At 29.4% G+C, this 20,748-nt stretch overlaps 1 protein-coding gene across 1 annotated transcript; it reads left to right on the top strand.

Moving 5' to 3' along the window:
* The first annotated feature begins 7,695 nt into the window (after nt 1–7,695).
* Nucleotides 7,696–18,001, top strand: LOC121120868 (ovochymase-1). The gene is made up of 7 exons (XM_040715764.2): nt 7,696–7,787; nt 9,684–9,900; nt 10,245–10,682; nt 10,829–11,383; nt 15,957–16,037; nt 16,085–16,194; nt 17,727–18,001. Exons 1-7 carry the CDS (start codon nt 7,713–7,715, stop codon nt 17,850–17,852), a joined length of 1,602 nt encoding a protein of 533 aa, XP_040571698.1. The 5' UTR covers nt 7,696–7,712; the 3' UTR covers nt 17,853–18,001.
* The last annotated feature ends 2,747 nt before the right edge of the window (nt 18,002–20,748 follow it).

Raw genomic sequence — 20,748 nt, 5'->3', positions numbered from 1 at the left:
TCTATTTTAAGGTTGGCATTGATTTCAAGGCCCTTGCCCTCGTGACTTTGAGCTTGACTAGGGATCATTTTGGCGATTTAAGAATAGTCAATCCTGAGGGTGGTGTCTCATGAGATAACTTCTTATATAGCTCTTGAGCTGTTTCAGCCTTCTTCTATGAATATATCTCAACTCCAATAGCGTATTGACGCATATAGTCGAGTTGGAGCAGTTGGCTGTTTGATAATGCTCTGGTGGGTCTAGGCGGTGGTGGAGGTGAGGAGAGGTACGACGAGAGATTTTTCCACAATGCCGGAACAGTCTCAGTGTCAAGTTTGCTGAATCTTAATTTTGTAGCAGATCTTGGTATAGTTGGAACCCATGGCCACGTTGCTTGTCGACTGACTTGGTGATGAATTCATCATCTGTGAAATGGAGCCTGCAGATTCTTGAATCTTTAGTTTTTGTCTCTTGGCTTTTTTTGTTCATTTTTATTCTTAGAATTTATCTTTCCCACTTTGATTTGGGGCTCATGATTAGGGGCACATTAAAGACTGGGAATCAGTGACAACTAATGCAAGGGTTCTTTGGGGTGCTGGAATCTTTGATATATTCATCTTTTTCAAAAGGTTACATATTATGTAGGTAATTTTAAGATTTCTAAATATCAAAAAATAAATTATTATAAAACATTTATTCTTTACCAATATCGCATGGTCTAGTGACTAGACAGTATATGATTTTTTTTATCAATTTCAAGACCTTCATTTGTCTTTTCTATGAGGCACAGAAAACTAACATGAAAAAAACAGCACTTTTTAACAATTTAATTTTATCTATATGAATGGAACTATCTATTGTAACTGCATCCGTTTATGATTCTAAAATAAGTAATATGTATGCAGGACGACTGTTCATATAACACAATATCTGAGCTGGTAAGCCCCTTAATGAATTTTATGTGGTGCAGCTGTAATACAAAGGGGAGAATAATTAGCTTTCCTTTCATTTTCTAACTTCATAATATTATTACCAGCTATGTATGGAGTAGGCATATATATATCTCAAATTTGTATTGATTATCCAATTAATCATAATGCTTATATATATATATTGAACATCCGACCTCTTCCAATAATAAATAGATATACTTTATATTAAGTAGATTATAATATATTCTTTACAGTATAATGTGTCATGGAAAAAATGATAACAAAATGGATTGTTTATAACTCTGAATGAAAGGGGTTCTATATCTCTCTTTGGCAAAACGTAATTTCATAAAAAGAAAACGACCGTTTGCTTTGAACACCATACTTATCAGATACAGATTCTATGATAAGATTACTTTTTTCTTATGAAAGCCATGTCCACTTTTTTTTAACAGATTCGCACTAAATTTATATCTATCCACAAAATTTCTTAATATTAAATGGAGTGATGAATATGTATCTACTGAATTGTGTGATGATAGCAAGAAATGATCAGGCAAAAAGAAATGGAAGGAAAGGAGAAAACTTGATTTTATTGGTCAAACTATTTTTGTTTCATTAAAGAAGGAATCAATTAAGAAGGAAAAGGATATTTTTGTAACTATAAAATTTACCACTTTTTCTCTTTTCTTTTTTTTTACAAAAACTGGACAAAGCTGGGTCCTACTTTCCTTTTTTTTCGAAAATCAAAAACTGGTAGTCTTTTTTAAGTGTTTTTTTTTTTTTTTTTTTCATATGAATTTCAAAAATCTAATTTTCAAAGAGATAGAATGAGCCTAAGCTACATCAATTTCACTTTGAAAATGAGAGAAAATGCAGTTTTTTTCTATATTTTCCAGTGGCGGTTTTCTTTATATAATTAATAGATATTCATGTTAAAGGAATGTATATATACTGACCTTGATGTGAAGAGTTCAAGTATGAAGAAATTTTACTCATTAAATCATTCTAACCCAGTTGTTTGTGCACTTTAAAATACATAAATAAGCAGTAATTTCAATACTGTTTTCTTTGGAGAATACTTAGAAACATATACTTTTATTTATTAACCTTATGATGTACATATCTGTTGATGCTATATTTTATTAACTTGTTTATTTTGATTCTAAATATATAATAAGAGAAAATAAAAATCAGAGTTCAGAGTAATTTAATTACAAAAAATTTGTTTCATCATATGATGAAAATATTTAAAATACATTTTAATCAATTAAAGAGTTATAACTTTTTCTTTCAGTATATCTTTCTTATAATTTATTTAATTTTAGACGATTATTGAGGTTTTGCTCGAAATCATTCTTTGACATCTCTCTCCTGCTTCCCTCTTGTTTCCTAATTACTCCATCTCTTTTTTTTTTCTTTTTTTTTTTGTGAGAAATACTGGGAAAAAGCTAGTGTGACCATTTTAAAAACCCTCTCACATGGCCATTTCAACCCTTTCATTGGTGTTTGGATAGAGTTCTTCAACTCGGAAGTTGGTAAGGAGTAGTTAAGAGATGGCTCTGACACTCTTTCCGACCAGTTGATCAGGTCATTGATGCTAGAAGCCCCACTGTTTATAGGAGGCATTTTTCTGATGTTGACAGTTAGGCTACCTGGTTTTTCGTTTGGTCCACTCTCTCCCCTGATAGTCAAGGTTCGTTTGTCTGATTATCACCTTCTAGTCATCAAAGCAAACTAGAGTTTGTAATTAACAGTGACGTTACCGAGCAGATCTTTTTACTGTTGGCATCACGAGTTAACACACCTATTTTTTCTGGGACTTGAGACTATTAAGTTGAAATATGACGTGCCTTGGGAATTCAATCTACCATTATTTCACCTTGGTATTGAACCAAGATGGATAATATAATACGAATTATAAGCTTAACTATGAGTCTTAAAAGTATGCTAGCAGTAGTGAGCCAGCAGCTGTGATAAACAGGTCCGATATCGAAGAAAACCATCCTTCCAGGAAAAACTCCTTCCCTCATAGCACACACTATCATATAACCATAGCATTAATCTTAAATATTAAATAACCTCATCATAAAGTTTGACTAGTGGTGGGCCAATAGAGATTCGGGGAAAGTTTGAGTTGATATCCAAGGCTGAATCCGAGTCTAGCAGCTTTCCTATTGGTCCAAATAATGTATTATCTGAGAAATTTGGGTCATCAAGCTCAAGAATTATACGGTGTAATGGAAATTATTAGTATGCAGACTACACATCAACCAGACAATTTATCTTCCAAACTTCATATCAAGTTTTCGTAAAACTCAATTATTTACACCAGTGTTCACACTTGTTGAGTCCCCTCCGATTATTTTATCAATACTCCTCTCCTTTAACCATAAAATATAAGCTTTGCAATTTGTGCAGCGTGTGATTCTTCCCCGTTTGCTTTCTCTGTTATAAAGTGGAACAAGTAATTTTCCCAGGATCAATAAAAACACTATAGAGCTTTTGCTTGATCCAACCCATAAATGACTATTCACTGCCCATAACTCCCGTCAGCACATTAGACAAGTCCATTATTCCAACAAAGAGACTACAGGAGATTGGTTCCCCTTTCTACATCTCTTCTCAAACTCGTATTCATTTCTTTCATCAAGTTTTCCTGCCCCTTTCTAATCTTACTTTTGTTAATGATTTACGTTAACGTTTCATTAAATTATAATGAAATTCAAATGAATATAGATTAAAGACTTATCCATTGGTGAAGCCTACTTAGCCTCTCAATGATGACAAAGGATGTAATTGTATTATAGGAAAAGAATAAATATTGATGTTGGTATGATTTTAATCTTAAACAGGCTTATCTGAAAAGAAGTTCTTACATTATAATATTATTCAAGTCATTGATGTCATCATTTGGTTGATTAGTTATATAGATATTATGATGAACTCCACGATTTGTTCTTCATCTTTTAGCGATATCTCTGAGATCCAAGCTTGAGTACAGAGAAACGTCACATTTTGAGATGTGGAAGAAGGATAAGAAATTAAAAAGGTTCCTCTAAAATAATAGTTTTGGTTTTCTGGCACCTTTGGACACTTAAAAAAAAAAAAAAGCTCCTTGTTTCAATTGGTTAAGCCACGAAGACGTTTAATATCTGCGACATCAATACATAGACATTTTCTCTATTTCTCCATTAAGTGATGAAGCCTATTTCTTTGGACATTTTTCTGTTTGGGATAAGGAAAATCAAAAGATTAAATTCCAAATTAGTGGAAGCAGAATTTGTTTTGTCAACTGTTTCTTTCCTTTCGGTTATGTGACGTCAAAGACTATACTCTCATTATTTAAAGAATTAGTTCGAACACAAATATCATAAAATGACTGTATATCTTATAATCCGTACAATTGAAGTATAAAGGAAAGAAGAGTAGATACTATTAAACTTTTTCAGGAGAACTTAATGAAGGATCATTTTATTTTGTGCAGGGAAGAGTTGCATCTCATTATTCTCTCAAAGCTGTACAATTCGAGGGTTGAAACGCCCAAAATAATCAAGAATCAGTTACACTATTAACTATGGACTTTTTTTAAGATAAATTAATTCCTTACGCGTCAATACAATTGGGAAAAACTAATTTTATTTCTTTTTATCAAGCTAATCTTTTTGGTATTGAGAATGATTTTTATTTCTAACATTCTCAGTCATTACAAACTTATTCTAAAATATTTATAGGAAGCATATCTCTTATTGGTCATGAACTGCAGAGTGTAATTTTAATTCAGTGTCTTGAAATTCCATATTATAATCATGGGTCAGAAAGTTTAAATAGGTTTTTAAATTTTTCCACTTTCCACACTTGATTTTCCTTTAAAGAGGCCAGAATAAAAACTATATTACAATAGCATTTGTCACATACATGGTTATTTTGGTGCATTTGATGAAATTTATATTCACTTTCTTGCTGAAAATCATTCAAAGTTTTTCCAGACCGCAACTTTGGTCTCCTTCAAAATCTTACTGTAATCAGCAAGAAAATGATTGTGTTGAAGATTTAGTAGAAGTAATCAAAATACATCAACAAAATTTAGTGTCATATCTTCCAATAAGAGCGGTAGCCCAATAATTCAGTTGTATAATTGAGAGACATTTTTAGACAATTTTATTTCTGCACTCAAAAAGGAATAAAAATTCATCACAAATTTACCTTCATATCTGCTTTTCTTAAAGTTGTATATGTTAAAAAATGGTACAATAGTACACAAACTATTCGTATAAATTTATTAAAACCTGGAATTCTGTACTCTGATTTGCCACTATCTATTCCTTAAGAATATGTATATTGTGACAAAAATAAATAACCGGAGGAAAGAATAGAAAATCTAATAAAGAATGTCGTTCCTTTGGTGTATTGGAATGAAAAAAAAGAAGCCTTTCTTAAAGTCTATCAAAAAGAATCGAACTTATCCGACGTAGAATCAGTTAACATTCCTTCTTCTAAAGATAACGATTTTGTGTTTCAATCTACTTCTCACCAAAAGGATTTCGTTCCTCCGTCAACTACTTTTCCTACAACATCTATCAATTTAACCGAAGATAATCAATCAATTTTGTTCTTTTCCATTGAATTTTTTGTTACAAGATACTTTCTCATCATCTTTGAGTAATTTATTAGAAGGTATAAGTCATCATTTTCCGTTGTTTCATTTTCTAAAATTAAGTCTACTTGTTTTCCACTATAAGGCACATCATGTAACTTTGATAGCACAAATACGGATGTATCTATTTTACATACTTTGATTCCGATCGAAAACTTCAGGTTGAATAAGAAAATAATGTACTTAAATCACAAAGAATCATGTGATAGGTGTAATTTGTACAGTAAATATTTGAAAAAGGAGATCGGAAAAAATGTGTATATTGGACACATTGCAGGAAAAAAACATTACACAAATCGTGAAAAAAAAGTATTTGTACAATATGAAAGTCTTAATCTATATAGAGAATTAGAAGATTATTCTTGTTTAAAGGTTTTTTTGTTGTCTACTTCCTGTATTCACAATCATTAGTTACGGATAAGAACACATAATAAAATTATATGTGTATGTTATAGTTCTTAATAAACCACATCTTTATTTCCATTTATTATTACATTTATAAATAATTTCTTTTAATCTTCATATATTATCTATATCAAGATGATAAAAAATAATTTTAGTTATATACATACAAAGTCGGGAAAATTTGAAATAATAGTTCTAATTTCTTCGATTCAGTTCCAAAATATTTAGTTTTGTGAATTGAAACCAAACGCAACCACTATTTATTATTAAAATAGAGGCAAAATAAAATATAACATCTAATTTATAATAATAAAATAATAGTTTTTTTCAAGCAAACAGCTAAATCAATTTAATAATGAAAATAATAATTGATTATAAGAAATATCGTATTATCTAAAATAAAAGGATGTCTTTACCTATCAGATTGATAACTTTTTTATTTCAAAATATTAAACTATATACTTCTAATATTCCCAATCCTTGAGCAATGTGATCCTCCCTTTTAACTAATATATACTACAGTTAGATAATACAACTTTCATTAACAGTCTGGATGTAGTAAGTCAGTAATTTTTTTAAGTAAGGCATTAACCCAGATTAAATATCCACTATTCAGTTGTAAGATATGTAAAAGAAAAAATGTAATTCTCTAAGCCTCCAAACTCGCCATTTATACTTGATTTGAATCCAGTTATTTAAGTTATTCATGAAACATTACAAAATTTAATATTCAACTATCAATTTATAAATAACTAATGGAAGACTAAAATTATTTATGCTTTGAACTCGGATAGCTAAAATTAAATTTTAGAGTTAGATAATGGCTATAGTTAAATACAATAAGACTTTTTGAAAAACTACATATTATAAATAACAACTTTTGTAAATTCAATAGGAATAGTTTCAAATCTTAGGCTAAAAACTTTTTGATTTATGGGAATGCCATTATCATTCCAATATTTATAGGAGATAAAATAAGAATATTTGTATCTTATAAACATAAGAGAGGATAAGTTTCGATTACTCAAGATATTTTCTTCTTGTATTACAGGATTTGATTTTAAGTCAAAATCATAGGATCCTGAAAGATACAGTAGTATGCAAATATTATGAGTCTAAATAATTTAGGCGACTTAAAAACTATTATTACTCAACTACACACTCTTTGAGTTCTTTTTAAAATCTGAATAGTATTAAAATATTCCTCAATGAGAAGTTATAGAACAATGACCAATGAATATAAAACTGTGGTTGGTTTATTTTTGGGGAAAAAAATTTTATATTATTTTTTTTTATTTATCACACATATGTTTATGAGCATATAGTTTGTTTTAGTCATAAAAACGAACTTTAGCAGTAAAAGAAAAAGTATAAAAAAACAATTTCATATCAAATTGTTTGGTTTTTAAATATTGAGCTTGAATGCTACATATATTAAAAACATTTAATAATATAATTATTTTCTTTTTTGACTGGAAAAGTGACGTAAAATGCTTAACTAATGTATTTTCAAAAAATGAGAGGGATAAATATAAGTAACTTCTCAATTAGTCTTAATTAACGAAAGCTAATTATTTCATAATGATGCGTGTAACTTTACATAGGTAAAAATATTGATTTCAACTAATTAACTAACTATTTTTTTAAATATGTTTTTACAGAAAATACGATGAAGGAAAATGTGTATATAAGTAGTTTGTTTTAAAATGATGAAGGGTTAATTTGAAAAAGTTGTCAAAATGCGAGATTTGATCTTAAATGTCCTATTCTGTATCTTTACTTTAAAGATTTCTTGCGGAAAAATATTGTTAAAGGTAAGACATTAATTATTTTTTAAATCTGAATTTACTTCAGACATAAAGCTCTAGATACATTGAAGTCTATCGCCGTCATTTTTCCCTTGCCCCTCCCACTTTATTCATAGATCCTTTATCCATATTCAGTATTGTATTTCATGCTTTGTGGTAAATCATATAAAATAATAATTATTATTGCAAATCCAAATATTTATTATGGAATATTTCCAATATATGTATACATTTAATATAGGAAAGGAGAAAAAGAAAATGAATAGCTGATTGAAAAATATATAGATTATCTCATAGCGTTGCCATATTGCAACAGCTCATAATTTGCAAACCAAGAGTTGTTGTTTTTTTTTTTTGCAAAAAATTTGTAAACACATTTTAATCCATTTATGTATAAGTTCATTAAAGTATGAGATTATTTGGAGGGAAACAAATTATGAAAAAATATATATACGAGGATAAGGACTAATGTTTAATTTGTATTTAGATTCCTTTTTAATTTATAATTTTATAGAAATAACCATATTAAACGATATCCGTGGTATGAAGTGATTTTTATATTTCATATTTAATATTTTAGTGAATAATAATAGTATTTGTAAAAAAGAAAATGTGAGGAAGATCAACTTTTCCCGAAATTTGTTGTTTTTTACACTAGATTTGGGCCCTATTTTACACTGATATATAATATAATATATGTGTCTATAATAGAAGAATAATGACTAATTTTAGAAAAGGGAAAATGGCGTCTTTATTCCAGGTAAAAAAAAGTAGTAATAAATCCTGTGAATGTTTTGGGCTGGTCTGTTTTTATTTTTGTTTTTTATATTGGTAATCTGAAAAATGATTTTTCTTTTACTGAGCAGTTGCCAAGATTATTTCATTGCTTAGTAGTCCTTTCCTAAATATATTCAGTTTAGTCTAAACCTGATTAAACATTCGTTTGTGCTCATAAAAGATGTAGATTAACTCAAGATTAAGATGAGGATTTGTTCCAGAGTTATAATTGTAAACCTTGAAATCAGAGTAAAATTGATTATATAAATAACTAATTGAAAAATATATAGATTTTTCATAGCATTGCCATTTGGCAACAGTTCATAATCAAAACCAAACCAAGAGTATTTTTTCGCAAAAATTTCAAACAGATTTTGATCCATTTATGTATTACTCAAGTATGAGATCATTTGGATATATATTATGTTAAACAGACAAGAAGTTGAGTACTATTACTAAGACTTTCTTTCTCCTTCCACTTTTTGAATATTCAATATATATATATGTATATCAATTAAAAAAGAAATTATTTTACAAACTATACAAATAATAATCAAGAAAAACAAAAAAAAACATTATTAACGATATTTATAATAATGATAAATTCTCCACATACAAAAACCAAAAAAAAAACAAAAACCAATACTTCCAACAACGTAAGAAAAGAATTCCAAAACTGCCTGTATTCAAGCTTATCTAAACTCGTTGAAAGCTACTTCAGCTATTCTTAGTGAGGAGTCAACTGAGGCGCTTTGTGGCGCACTTCAACAATCTTTACTGTAACTATTTTGGAGTTTACTATGAATTATTGATTTTTTTTTTATTCTTAAAAGTTGCATCTCATTTTTAAAAAGGGTAAGTATACTCAAAAAATTTAGGAACTTTGATTTGATTTTTATTTGCTTGTATTATTCTGATAATTTAAACTAAATAGACTAATCAAAATGAGCTTTCAACTCCTTAGGTTGTTCGTTATATCTATGTTTTAATAACATTTTCTCTTTCATTAGTAGAATAGTTATGAAGTGAAAGAAATATTAAATTATAACATAAATTAACAAAAAAGAAAATGTATCTTACAAAAATAGGCCTATTCAAATTCATCAGAGTAAAATTTGATTCTAGGTCGACAATAGCCCACAACTCAAAGTGTTGAATTGGCCAAATGAGGTCTTAGATCGTACAAATACGACTGTGTATCAAATTATGGAGCCATATGTCGTATCGACAAAATTAAGGAGCAGAGGTTTAATCTCAAAGGTAACTCAAGAACAAAAGGAAATTATTTTGTCTCCTTGCGGAAAGAATTTTAGTTCAGTCAACGGGATATTTACTACTCCAGGTATTTTATGAATGAATTAAATATTAGTTTAAAAAATGAAAAAGGTCAAATATTTCTTGATTAATTGCTTTAAAAAAAGAGTTCTATTTCAGTTTTAAAAGAACGATTCTCACCCACGTAAATTATTGTAAATATTAAAATATTCCCTACACATATTTTGAAAGATATGCTGATTAATTATGCAGAAATTCTTAAGAAATATTTACTTTCAAGAAAACATATTTTGAAGAGTAGGTTTTATATGAAATATTTTAGTGTTCATTTTCTATTTATGCTATGAAATAGTGTTTTATTCATTTTTTATATTAAATTAGATTGTTAAACAAGCAAATTTTTCTTTACAGGATGGCCATTGTATTATCCCCACTACGTACAAGACTGTCACTTCCATATTCATTTGCCAGATAACGAACATACGATAAAAATAACATGTGACAAATTCCATTTACAGCCTCGATCAAACGGCTCCTGCATTGACTATTTATCAATAAATGGAAATAGATATTGTGGAGACGAAAATTTAGACATAAGTCTTCCATCTCCTCTTAATATATCTTTTGTATCTGATGGTGTATTTCGATACCCTGGAGCCGAATGTGTTTATCGGTCTATACAGGAGAATGGAATAGCTGTTTTGAATGGATTCAATAAAACTACAAACTATCAGAGCTCTAATAACTATGACAGAGGGAGTATTAAGCAATTTTTTCATGGAAGATGTCAGGACGAGGCATCAAGTGTGGATAAGACTAGTCAAAATGTAAATCAAGGAATTGAAAATAGTAAGTCTTAATTAGCTTCGTAACTTTACAGGTTAGATAATTATTTTGCCTTTTAAACTTATAGTCTGTATTAGTTTTGTCATGATACCAATATTTTTTGTACTGTAATAGAGTAAAAAATATTATTTTCACATCTCATAATTTAGAAGAAGAAACATTAAAAGAAGGATTATGGAGTGGAAAATGTGGAGACTCTCCAGTTGAACTCAAAAATCGAATCATTGGCGGCTACGAGACAGAAATTCACCAATATCCTTGGATGGTATCTATATTTAAACCTTGTGATGACGGTGGAGACACGGATGAATTTTGCCATGTCTGTGGTGGAACTGTTATCTCTGACACTTGGATTCTTACAGCTGCTCATTGTATTAACAAACTAGACAAATATAACATATCAATCATACTAGGGGATCACAATCTAAAAACAATCGGTCGTGATCAACGATCTGTAAATGTTGATCGTGTTATAATTCATCCAGACTATAACTCACCCACATTTCTCAATAATGATATTGGACTCTTGCGTACAGAAAAGCATATTCCTTTTTCTAACTATGTCAGTCCTTTATGCTTACCAGGATTAGGGGAAACTGGGTTTGGTACTTTTATTTCACATAATACTTCTACTTTGGACACTACAGGATTGATGGTAGTTGGCAAAAACGCAACCATAATTGGTTGGGGGGTTGTAAGTGATGGTAAATATTTAATTGATTGCATTTTATATCTTATAAGAAACCGACGCATTAAGTATTTTGATAGCAAATTTGATTCATTTGAGTATATTTTTTGTTTTGCTTGATATTACAAATCAGATGATTCTCTAAAAATTATTATAGGAATGACAATAACGAACAAAATATGAATAATGCTTAAGTAGAGGGGAAGAGGGACTGGTTAATATGAGAGTAAGTTGGCAAACTTTCTATCAACTTTCTACGAGTTGCACTTGAGCACTTTCGTGGAATAACCACTTAATAGTTATGCTTTAGATTCACCTCTTTGAGGGGAGTAAATATATTCAATCTTGAATTGTGACATATTTTTTGAGTCTTTTTTTTTCCGGGTTGATAAATCGTCTTCTTAAATTCAAGTATAAGCTTAAGCTCTTACAACTTTTTTTTATTTTATGAATATATATCTATTGGGAGTTAGTTTATAAGATATTGATGTTTAAAACAAATATCAGCTCAGGGGATATAATATGAGACAAATATATCTTCTAAATAATTAAGCAACGGTTGTATGTAGATTAGTCTTTTTTCATAAAGTAATTTTTAATTGTATCATACAAATAGGACTACAGTCGAGTGTTTGCATCATATTAAAAAAAACAAAAAACGTTACTATATTTGAAAATAATATGATAATGGAAGAGGCTTTTTATAGTTGTAAACTGAATAGGTGTTTCTTTTTTCTCAAGATATTATCGTGATTTGTTTATTTTTGAAATGGGAAGATATATACATAGAGTAATCACAACGGCGTCAAGGATAAAACATAACACTGATAATTTGTTATGGAGTTGTATATACGTGTAAGTCCTTGTTGGACTCCAAGTAAAATTGAAGATCAACATCGGATAATTTCTGTCTATATCATTTCTAGATACGGTTTGTTTGTTTGTTTTTTCATCAAAAATATATAATATTATAAAAAAATAAATTAAGAGGGAATGTGAAAATAAACCTTCTAGTTAAAATTCTCCCCTCAATTTCAGCACACCACCCCATTTGTATTCCTTTGAAACATAAGACACCAAAAGACAAATTTAATAAAAAAATATGCAAACATTGAGAGAGGTAAAACAAACACGTAATGGTTAAAATTACTTTTTTAAATCAAAAATTAACATACAACCGAGTAACATACACCACTCAGCCACAACTAAAAAACTAGGTTTAAAGAACGTTCATATTAATAATAACAAAACACAGAGAAGACTTTGTTCATCCCATTCTTTACTTTTCCGGAATATATCTATTAATAATATCTAGTTAACCAAGAAGGAAAATATTGAACCAAATCCGAAGCAAAATCCAAATCCAAGGAATTTTTCCAAGGAATACTCGAGGAAAAAGAGGTATATCTGGCTGCAGTTGCAAAAATTACCTTCCTAATTTCCCCAAATCGTAGTTCATTACGAGAAGTAAGTCGACTTGCTATAAGTGCCATAGAACTTATTAATACATATTTGACTCAACCGATTTCAGAGACGGAATTTCTTTGTAGAGGAATCCCAGACAAAATATAAGATTTCATGTGGTTTGAAGGCAAACCCACCAAGCTCAACAACTCAGCATTATGTGTTGATAAAAATCTTACCTCCGATACCACTTGACACTCATTTAGCATTTAGGACTGAATTGTATTGTGTACAGTAGAGAATACACCCAGTTGAAATTGTAGGGATATATGTCACCTTTAAATTGTATTGGGTATAAATGCAGTTTGGCCGACCTAAGTAGCAGATATCGAGATTTTGCATTGGGTTTCATGTCATGAATCGTAACAATTCCAGTTTTTGAGTGTTTTCATTCAGCCCAAAGAAAGCTTTCTTGTTAATATTTTGCCTTATCACGTCTACTGTGGAACTGGAGTTAAACTTTGGAGATGCTCGCTATATTATTCTTTGAGAAGCCCCCAAGAAAAAGACAATACACATAATATGGGATTCGATAGATCTGTTCCAATCATAATGTAGCTATTGGAAATCACTGATCTCTCCTCCTTTTCTGGTTTGCATGACAGATCAATCATCACTTTATTGCATATTTTTGGCAATAAAAGCCCTAACTGGACAAAGGCTCTACCTAGGTGACTTCTTGGTCTCTTGGGTGCTCCAATATAAATGCATTGTAATAAAACTTGGAGCCATTCCTCCTCAACGCCACTCCTGGTGATGTAGTGACAACACATAATACGGAAGGAATTAAACGGATATTGTATAGATCTATACGTATCTGTAAAAAAAATTCTCTCATTTGAAGTTATCTAAACTTGATGAAGGCATTTAAAGATTTATATTCGAATCAGATACTCCATTTACCTCCCATTTTATATCTAGAACATTGATTGAGCTCTTGATCAAGGAACCCTCAATTTCTGAGTTTTCTTCAGATTTCCATTGGCCCAGAAGAAGGACTACAGTCCTTCTGACATTCAATTCCAACCCCGATGTTTTCTTAAAACTTCTTCCTCAGTTTGAATTACGAATTTATTTCTACCGACAAAGTGGTATCTAATGTATAAATGTCTAACAGGTGTCTGAAGTCTCCAAAAACTTCAGACCATAGCCGAGAGAATTTACGCTTCATTTTTTAAGGCAAATTCATTCATAAAAGCCACAAACAAAAGAGGGACCACTGGGCATCTTTGAAGACAACTTCTCGTAATATGGATTGAATCCCTTTCTTGCCCATCCAATTTAATTATGAAATTCCCATTTCATAGGAGAGCTCTAATAGGGTTGAAAAATTTACTAGGCTATAAACTCTTCACAGACTTCAAAATATTTCTTTCTATAAATAACCAACTCAATCACACATTGAATGTTACGAGAAATATCCGAAATTGTACTATTCCTTAGAAAACCCTTCTGATGTAGGTTGATCCTTTTCCTCAAAATTGATTCAATTTGTTCGGCAATTACACCTGAGAGTATTCTATAAATCTCATTCAAGACTGTAATGGGTCTCCAATCATTTATATCACAGCCATTACCTTTCTTGGGAATTAGAACAACCCGTCCTCTTGCCACTTAGTTTGGCAGTTCTCCAACCTTTTCCATTCCTATTGATATAAGATAGGGCTAAAAGTATTAAAAAAGACCCCCCCCCGACACACACACACACCATCAGGACCTGACGCTTTATCTCCCTTGAAATAAACCTACCAACATACTCATAAATGTTTGCATAGGTGAAAATGGCCTCAGGAGTTATTTTCCTTCTTGTAGAAAATCCCGACCTTTGAATGCTGAAAATATCTTGAAAATGTTTCAGGAAAGCTTCCAAAATATCTAATGTTTTAATTTGATATTTTTCCTTATTTATGATTCCCTCATTAAAGTATCTGAAGTGTAATCTCTATTTTTCAACTTTTGAACGTGATACGTTGATATATTTTCTTTTTCAACCTTTCTCTTTGTTTCTTCCCTTGGGATTTCAGAAGTTCTGAGTCCATTGATCACATCAGCGGTATAGGTTCCAAGTAATAGGATACCATTGTCTAAAACTTATCTAAATCCTTTTGTAGTTTCACAACTCCATCTTTGGAGTATTTAAGAAATTCCAAGGTTGATTGACGATTAAGTCCATTAAGAGTTCCTATTACACATTTAGCAGAAAAATTGTAAGGACCAGTCAATCTCAAACGACATTTCCAAGAGCACATTTTAATAATATATAAATATATTGTGTGATCTAGGGGCATGCAGTTCAAACTCAATTATTGTACAGCCAGATGATGGTTTTGGAAGATAAAAAGCCTTCTTTGTCCTGAATAACACGGATAAAGAAACCAGAGCTAAATCCATACTCGATTAAAGTTGCCCAAACATTTTTCAAACTCTCTGGTTGATTCTTTTTTAAACATGCTGACGGATAATATTATTTTTAACTATGCTTATATGTATAAAGAAAGTTGTATAAAAATAATCTGCCGATATCAAAAATTAAAGTGGTAATCCTAAGAATTTAAATGATTTTTGAGAGTAGAATAGCTTATCTGTGATGGCACTTTATTAGATCAACTGCCAGGAGCCTTGAGGGAAGGAAATAAATTCAAATTCAATTCCTAATATAGTAAGTGCATATAGTCTCCGATATTGATCCCTTATTCAACTCTAAGCCTATTAATGACTTACAAGCAAAGCTAGGACCTATTGCTGGTATATATAAAAGGAAGAATATTTCTTTTTCTATTTTTTTAGTATTCAAAATCAACCAAAACTTACACGTTGAAATGGTTGGAAATTATAGGAGGATTACAAATGTAGAGCCAAATATTGTAAATTATTTATTATTTTAAAAAGTGGACATTGTATCAACTAGCCCCTCTCTTTCCATACTCTAATTTCTAACGAAAAGCAACTAATGCTAATTTTAACAGTAATGAAAATCAGGTTATGAATAGTGAAGTAAAAACACGCTTAAATTTAGGTGTGTTTTTTAATATATAAATTTCAAAATCCTAATTAAATTTGTCGAACTTTGACATTTTTATATATAACTATAATAATCGCCCTTGTTTGTTTTTATTCTTCATTAGACGATGATTTTCCTGATGGGCTTAATGAAGTGATCGTTGAAGTTATGGACAACAAAATTTGTAAGAGGATTTATGGTCCAGGTAATGTAAAAAGTACAATAAATGTCAAATTTAATCATTATTTATAGGATTTACTGAAAATATGATGTGCACGTCTGGAAAAAATGGAAAAGGAGATTGCTATGGGGATTCAGGGGGACCTGCATTGGTAAAGAATGAGAAAGGCTCTTACATTCAGGTAAATAATTATTGTTGATTAATCTAAATAAATTTGATTAAATCCTCCAACTTTGCATTAGTTAATATTATAACACATAATTTTATATAAATCTTACATACCTAAGTATTTTTTAAGTTATTTTGGACAGTTGTCAAAAGAAATATAAATTGAGATTGTCTAATTGGAAACAAATGATCTTCTTAGAAGTTTTATCAATAAAAAAATTAACTTTTTAAAACTTTTTTTATATTAATAAAATATATATTTTATGAATTCGTAATATTGAATTAAAACAGTTAAAATTAGTGAAATATTATAAAATAATCAATATACACACTCTTTTTTTTTTCTCTTAAATTACCGATTATTTTGTGTTGGATTTTGGCCAATTATTTAAGTTATAAAATATGTCGTACGACGGTGAATAATTACGTCATTACAGAAACACAAACTAAATTTTTGTAAACTAAACATACTAACCTACACTATTATGAAAAGATAAGTTTGTAAATCCAACCCGCCAGGGTACTTATTTAAGATTAAACGTAAAATTTGGCCCTGGTCATTAAACTTTTCTACATCAAGAAAAGAAAGAAAAGATAATTTTTGTATAGAAATATCTTCTAATTAGTAAATTCGTAAAAGTCATACAGATTACGTATAGAAAAAAAAATTGTGCATGTTATCTAATTAAATAAATTTTAAAGATATGGGGTTTTAAAATTGGTAAGGTTGAATAAAACATATTATAGTGTTAAAAATAAATTCTTAATGATTTTTACGTAAAATATTGAAATAATATTTTTAATATTTAGTTATAAATATACAATTTTATTCAAATTTGAATTAGTGGTCAACCTGTTGAATTCCCAAGCTGATTTTTTATTATAGCGTATATTATAGTTTCCCAGCATACTTAAAATTAATTTTACAAATTGATGTTATTTATTACTGTAAGCATTTTGAGGGACTGTATATCTAAATTTAAAAGGTAGAATTAATAAGTTTTAATTAAATTATACGCAAATTTTAAATTTAATTAGATAAAAATTGAGCAAGTTGAAGTGAGAGACTATTAAAAAAATTTGGAAAAAAAAATCCTTGATTTAATCAGATTTACATTGTACAGTAATAATTATACGCAGAATAGGTTTATTTTATAAATTTCAGAGATTTTCAAGACCTTTGAAAATATATTTGCATTGTTAATAGATTTATATTAAATTCCATTCCTTTAACATATTTTTATTAAGTTTGATTTTATTTATACCTCGTTTTACACACAATAGCTATGACCACATTTTATTATAATTAAAATTAAAGGTACTAATGTTCGTAATAAATCCTAAAATGATATTTTCCTTCACTAATAAGAACTTTCCATAGAAACACGAAAAGATTGATTGATTTAGAAAAAAAAATAATAATAAAAAAATAAGAGTGTTAATGATAAAAAGCGATTTTTTTCTCTAACTAAGATTTTCTTATATAAGTAATTCATTTTTGGACAATTTTTGATTTTTTACATCTGTATATCTAATTATTATTAGGTAGGAATTTTGTCGTTTGGAGCATTTGATGGATGTGAACTGGGATATCCAAGTGGACAAGTTTTTGTCTTTAAATTTATAGACTGGATTCAACATATCACTGGGCTCCAATTTGGAAGCAATTGAGACACGTATATGGCATAAAAAAGATGTTTTTAGTGTGTCTGTGTATATTTGTCGAAGCAGTGGATAAAAGTTTTTCAAATATCTATAAGGAATAATAATGTTTTTTTGTATATAAATAGTCTAATAGTTTTATATCCTAATTAATTAAATAATGTGGACGTTTATTTGTTTGAATAAAATATTTGTAAATCTATTTTCCAGAGAGATTAGTCCATCAATCATCCCTTGAAGTGATGAAATAGTCATTCTCCTTTTTTTAAAGAAACTTTAGTTTATAATTGATGTAATTTTTTTTGACTGCAATAATGTTTGTTTTTTTGAGTTAAATGGTAACATAAGAAAGTACTATTCTCAATATTTCAGATCTCTCATGTCATTTAAAATATGAAAAAAAGACATTTTAAGATCAAAATGGGCAATTTTTAGACATTTGGTGCCATACCAATTTTAAAAATGATGCAGAATAGCCTTTCAAAAATTATTATTGCATTGGTTTTAGTTTATTAATAAAGTTATACTGTAGTACCACAAGAAAATTCATAGGTTCTGAAATCAATATAATATATTCCAAAAAGTAAAACTGGGTTTCTAATCTCAGAATTTAACAAACTCCCGTTATGAAAATGGATTCGTATGAGTGTAGTTAGCTTATTTTAGATTAAATAATAAGAAATTCATGTTTATTTAATCCATAATATGAAAATATAAATTTGAAACGTTAATTTCATAAACTCATTCCAATATTTCAATCTCAAAAAATGAGTTTTTAAGTAACATATTATGTATTTATAAGTTTTAAATTATTTCATGTTATAATCCCTTTTTCTGTACTTTAGAAGGTTTTTTTCTCATTTGAGTAGATTTAGTGTTTGAAGATTAGTCGATCCCACGGTATGCACAAATATAATAATAATGTTGTCAAATGTCAATTTTGGAATCAGAAATCAGGACAAAAAGACAAAAAGTATCAGTGTAAAAGTGTTGACAATTTTTATATTCGACCTCCGAATTTACGCCATATAAATCTAATCTTTTATCTTTGGCAAATGGTTAAAAGCACATTATTTATTATTTTTAAAGGTAAAAAAAACAACATTTTATGTTACTTTCTGTAATCAAACACATTTTTTCTCCTGAAGAATTAAAAGAATAATGATGAAGATTTTTATCAGATAAAATTAACATTATTCGAGTATCCAACAACAACCAAACTTACAAGCCTAATCAAATTTATATAAATGCAATAAATATATGTAAATTAACTTACTACAAAGCGAGATCATTAGTATACATATGTGTATAAACCTTGAATTTTGATTATTTCACAATATTTCAGTAATTTAATAAAACTTCCTACATTTGTAATTGCAAATTAAGTTAACTCATTCACGGGAATTTATCATTATAACTTTCACTATTTTTGATATTTACAATCAACTTTTACATTTGAATTACTTTTTTTTATTCCTAATGTAGTTTTTTTTTATTACATTCTTTCATTATTTTAACGAATTTTAATAAATTTATTGTATATAATCATTATTATTTTCTCCCCATTAATTTACGTACCATTGATATTAATTCGCAATAAATAACGATTTAAAAAATAATAAATTTTTTATAAAAATATTTTATTTTAATTAATTGAAAATACTAGAAACATGTTATATTAGGGTAATAAAGAATATATCGACTCACACAAATATTAATAAAATATTCAAAACCTAAGCTTAAAGGTATTTAAAATGCAAATATTTTATAAACTGTGCTGTATAGGATTATTAATCTTAAATTTATGACAAAACGGTGGTATTTGTGTTTTTTTGGAATATTTATGAGGATACTGGCATTTAGAAAAAGGAGTCAATAATCTTCATAAAATAATAAGTATAAATACATTTTTTAACATCGGTGCTAACTCGTCTGCAAACATTTGATATGTTCTAAAACTTATTTTCAGTATACCAGGTGATCTGTTTCTTTTGTTACAGTTTTGATAGCAAAAATAATTTCTTTATCGTTGATATGTTTTTTGATAATCATTAAGTTTATTGTTTGCTCGGAAATTATTGAGTAATTCCCCATTCAGACAAAAAATTACATTCAAAAGTTTTAAAAAAGTACTCAACCATGTCAAATAGTCTCATCCGGCTTGGATAATGTCGTTCTATGGTTCTCCAATTGCTTTCAAAATCGTAATCCCGGAGCAGGTGCTTCATCTTACGGAAGATAAATCGGTCACAGAGATTAAGATCCAAGCTGTAGGGACATTGTTTGATCGTTACTACCTTTCTCCGCGTTAAGAAACTTTCTGGTTGCGTTGGCTATGGAGGAACGTGCGTTATTCCACATGAGCAGAAGTTCCTTCTAGAGAGTTTTGTTCTTCTTTAGGCTGTAAACCACTTTCCTGTCGTCTGCAGGTACTCTATCACATCTCGTGGCTAACTGTGGTTCCGGCAGGCAGGGTTTGGACAAAACTCGCTTGGGTTTACATGTAAAGCCCATCAGGATCGGTGTCTGTTTTGGACGAGCAGTGGATGGTTCCTGGTCCTTGGGGTCTGCTCGCTCCTGTCCAAGTAGAATCAGGATTTGTCTTTTACATACAGGTAGGAATCCAAAAACTGCTTCCCCTAGTCCATGAAGAGCATAATCAGGGCTGTAAAGTACTACAATCGCTCATCCTTTTTAGCCCAAGAAAGAGAATGGGGTATCAATACGCTGATGATTTTTTTGAAGCGGAGATATCAGTTAGGATTCTAAAAACCGTATGGGGGTAGGGAAAGCTCCGCCCAGACCTCTTGAGCGCTCAATTGGGGTTTTTTCTTTAGCAATATTGTAAGTGTCCTGATGGAACACCTTTCTTGAGCCTTAAAGTGTCATTCCAGACCTCGCCAGC

The sequence above is a fragment of the Lepeophtheirus salmonis genome, chromosome 6 (assembly GCF_016086655.4).
Source record: "Lepeophtheirus salmonis chromosome 6, UVic_Lsal_1.4, whole genome shotgun sequence".
NCBI classification, from domain to species: Eukaryota; Metazoa; Arthropoda; class Copepoda; order Siphonostomatoida; family Caligidae; genus Lepeophtheirus; species Lepeophtheirus salmonis.
Note: the sequence above shows the minus strand (reverse complement) of the source record. Positions and strands in the feature narration are given on the sequence as shown.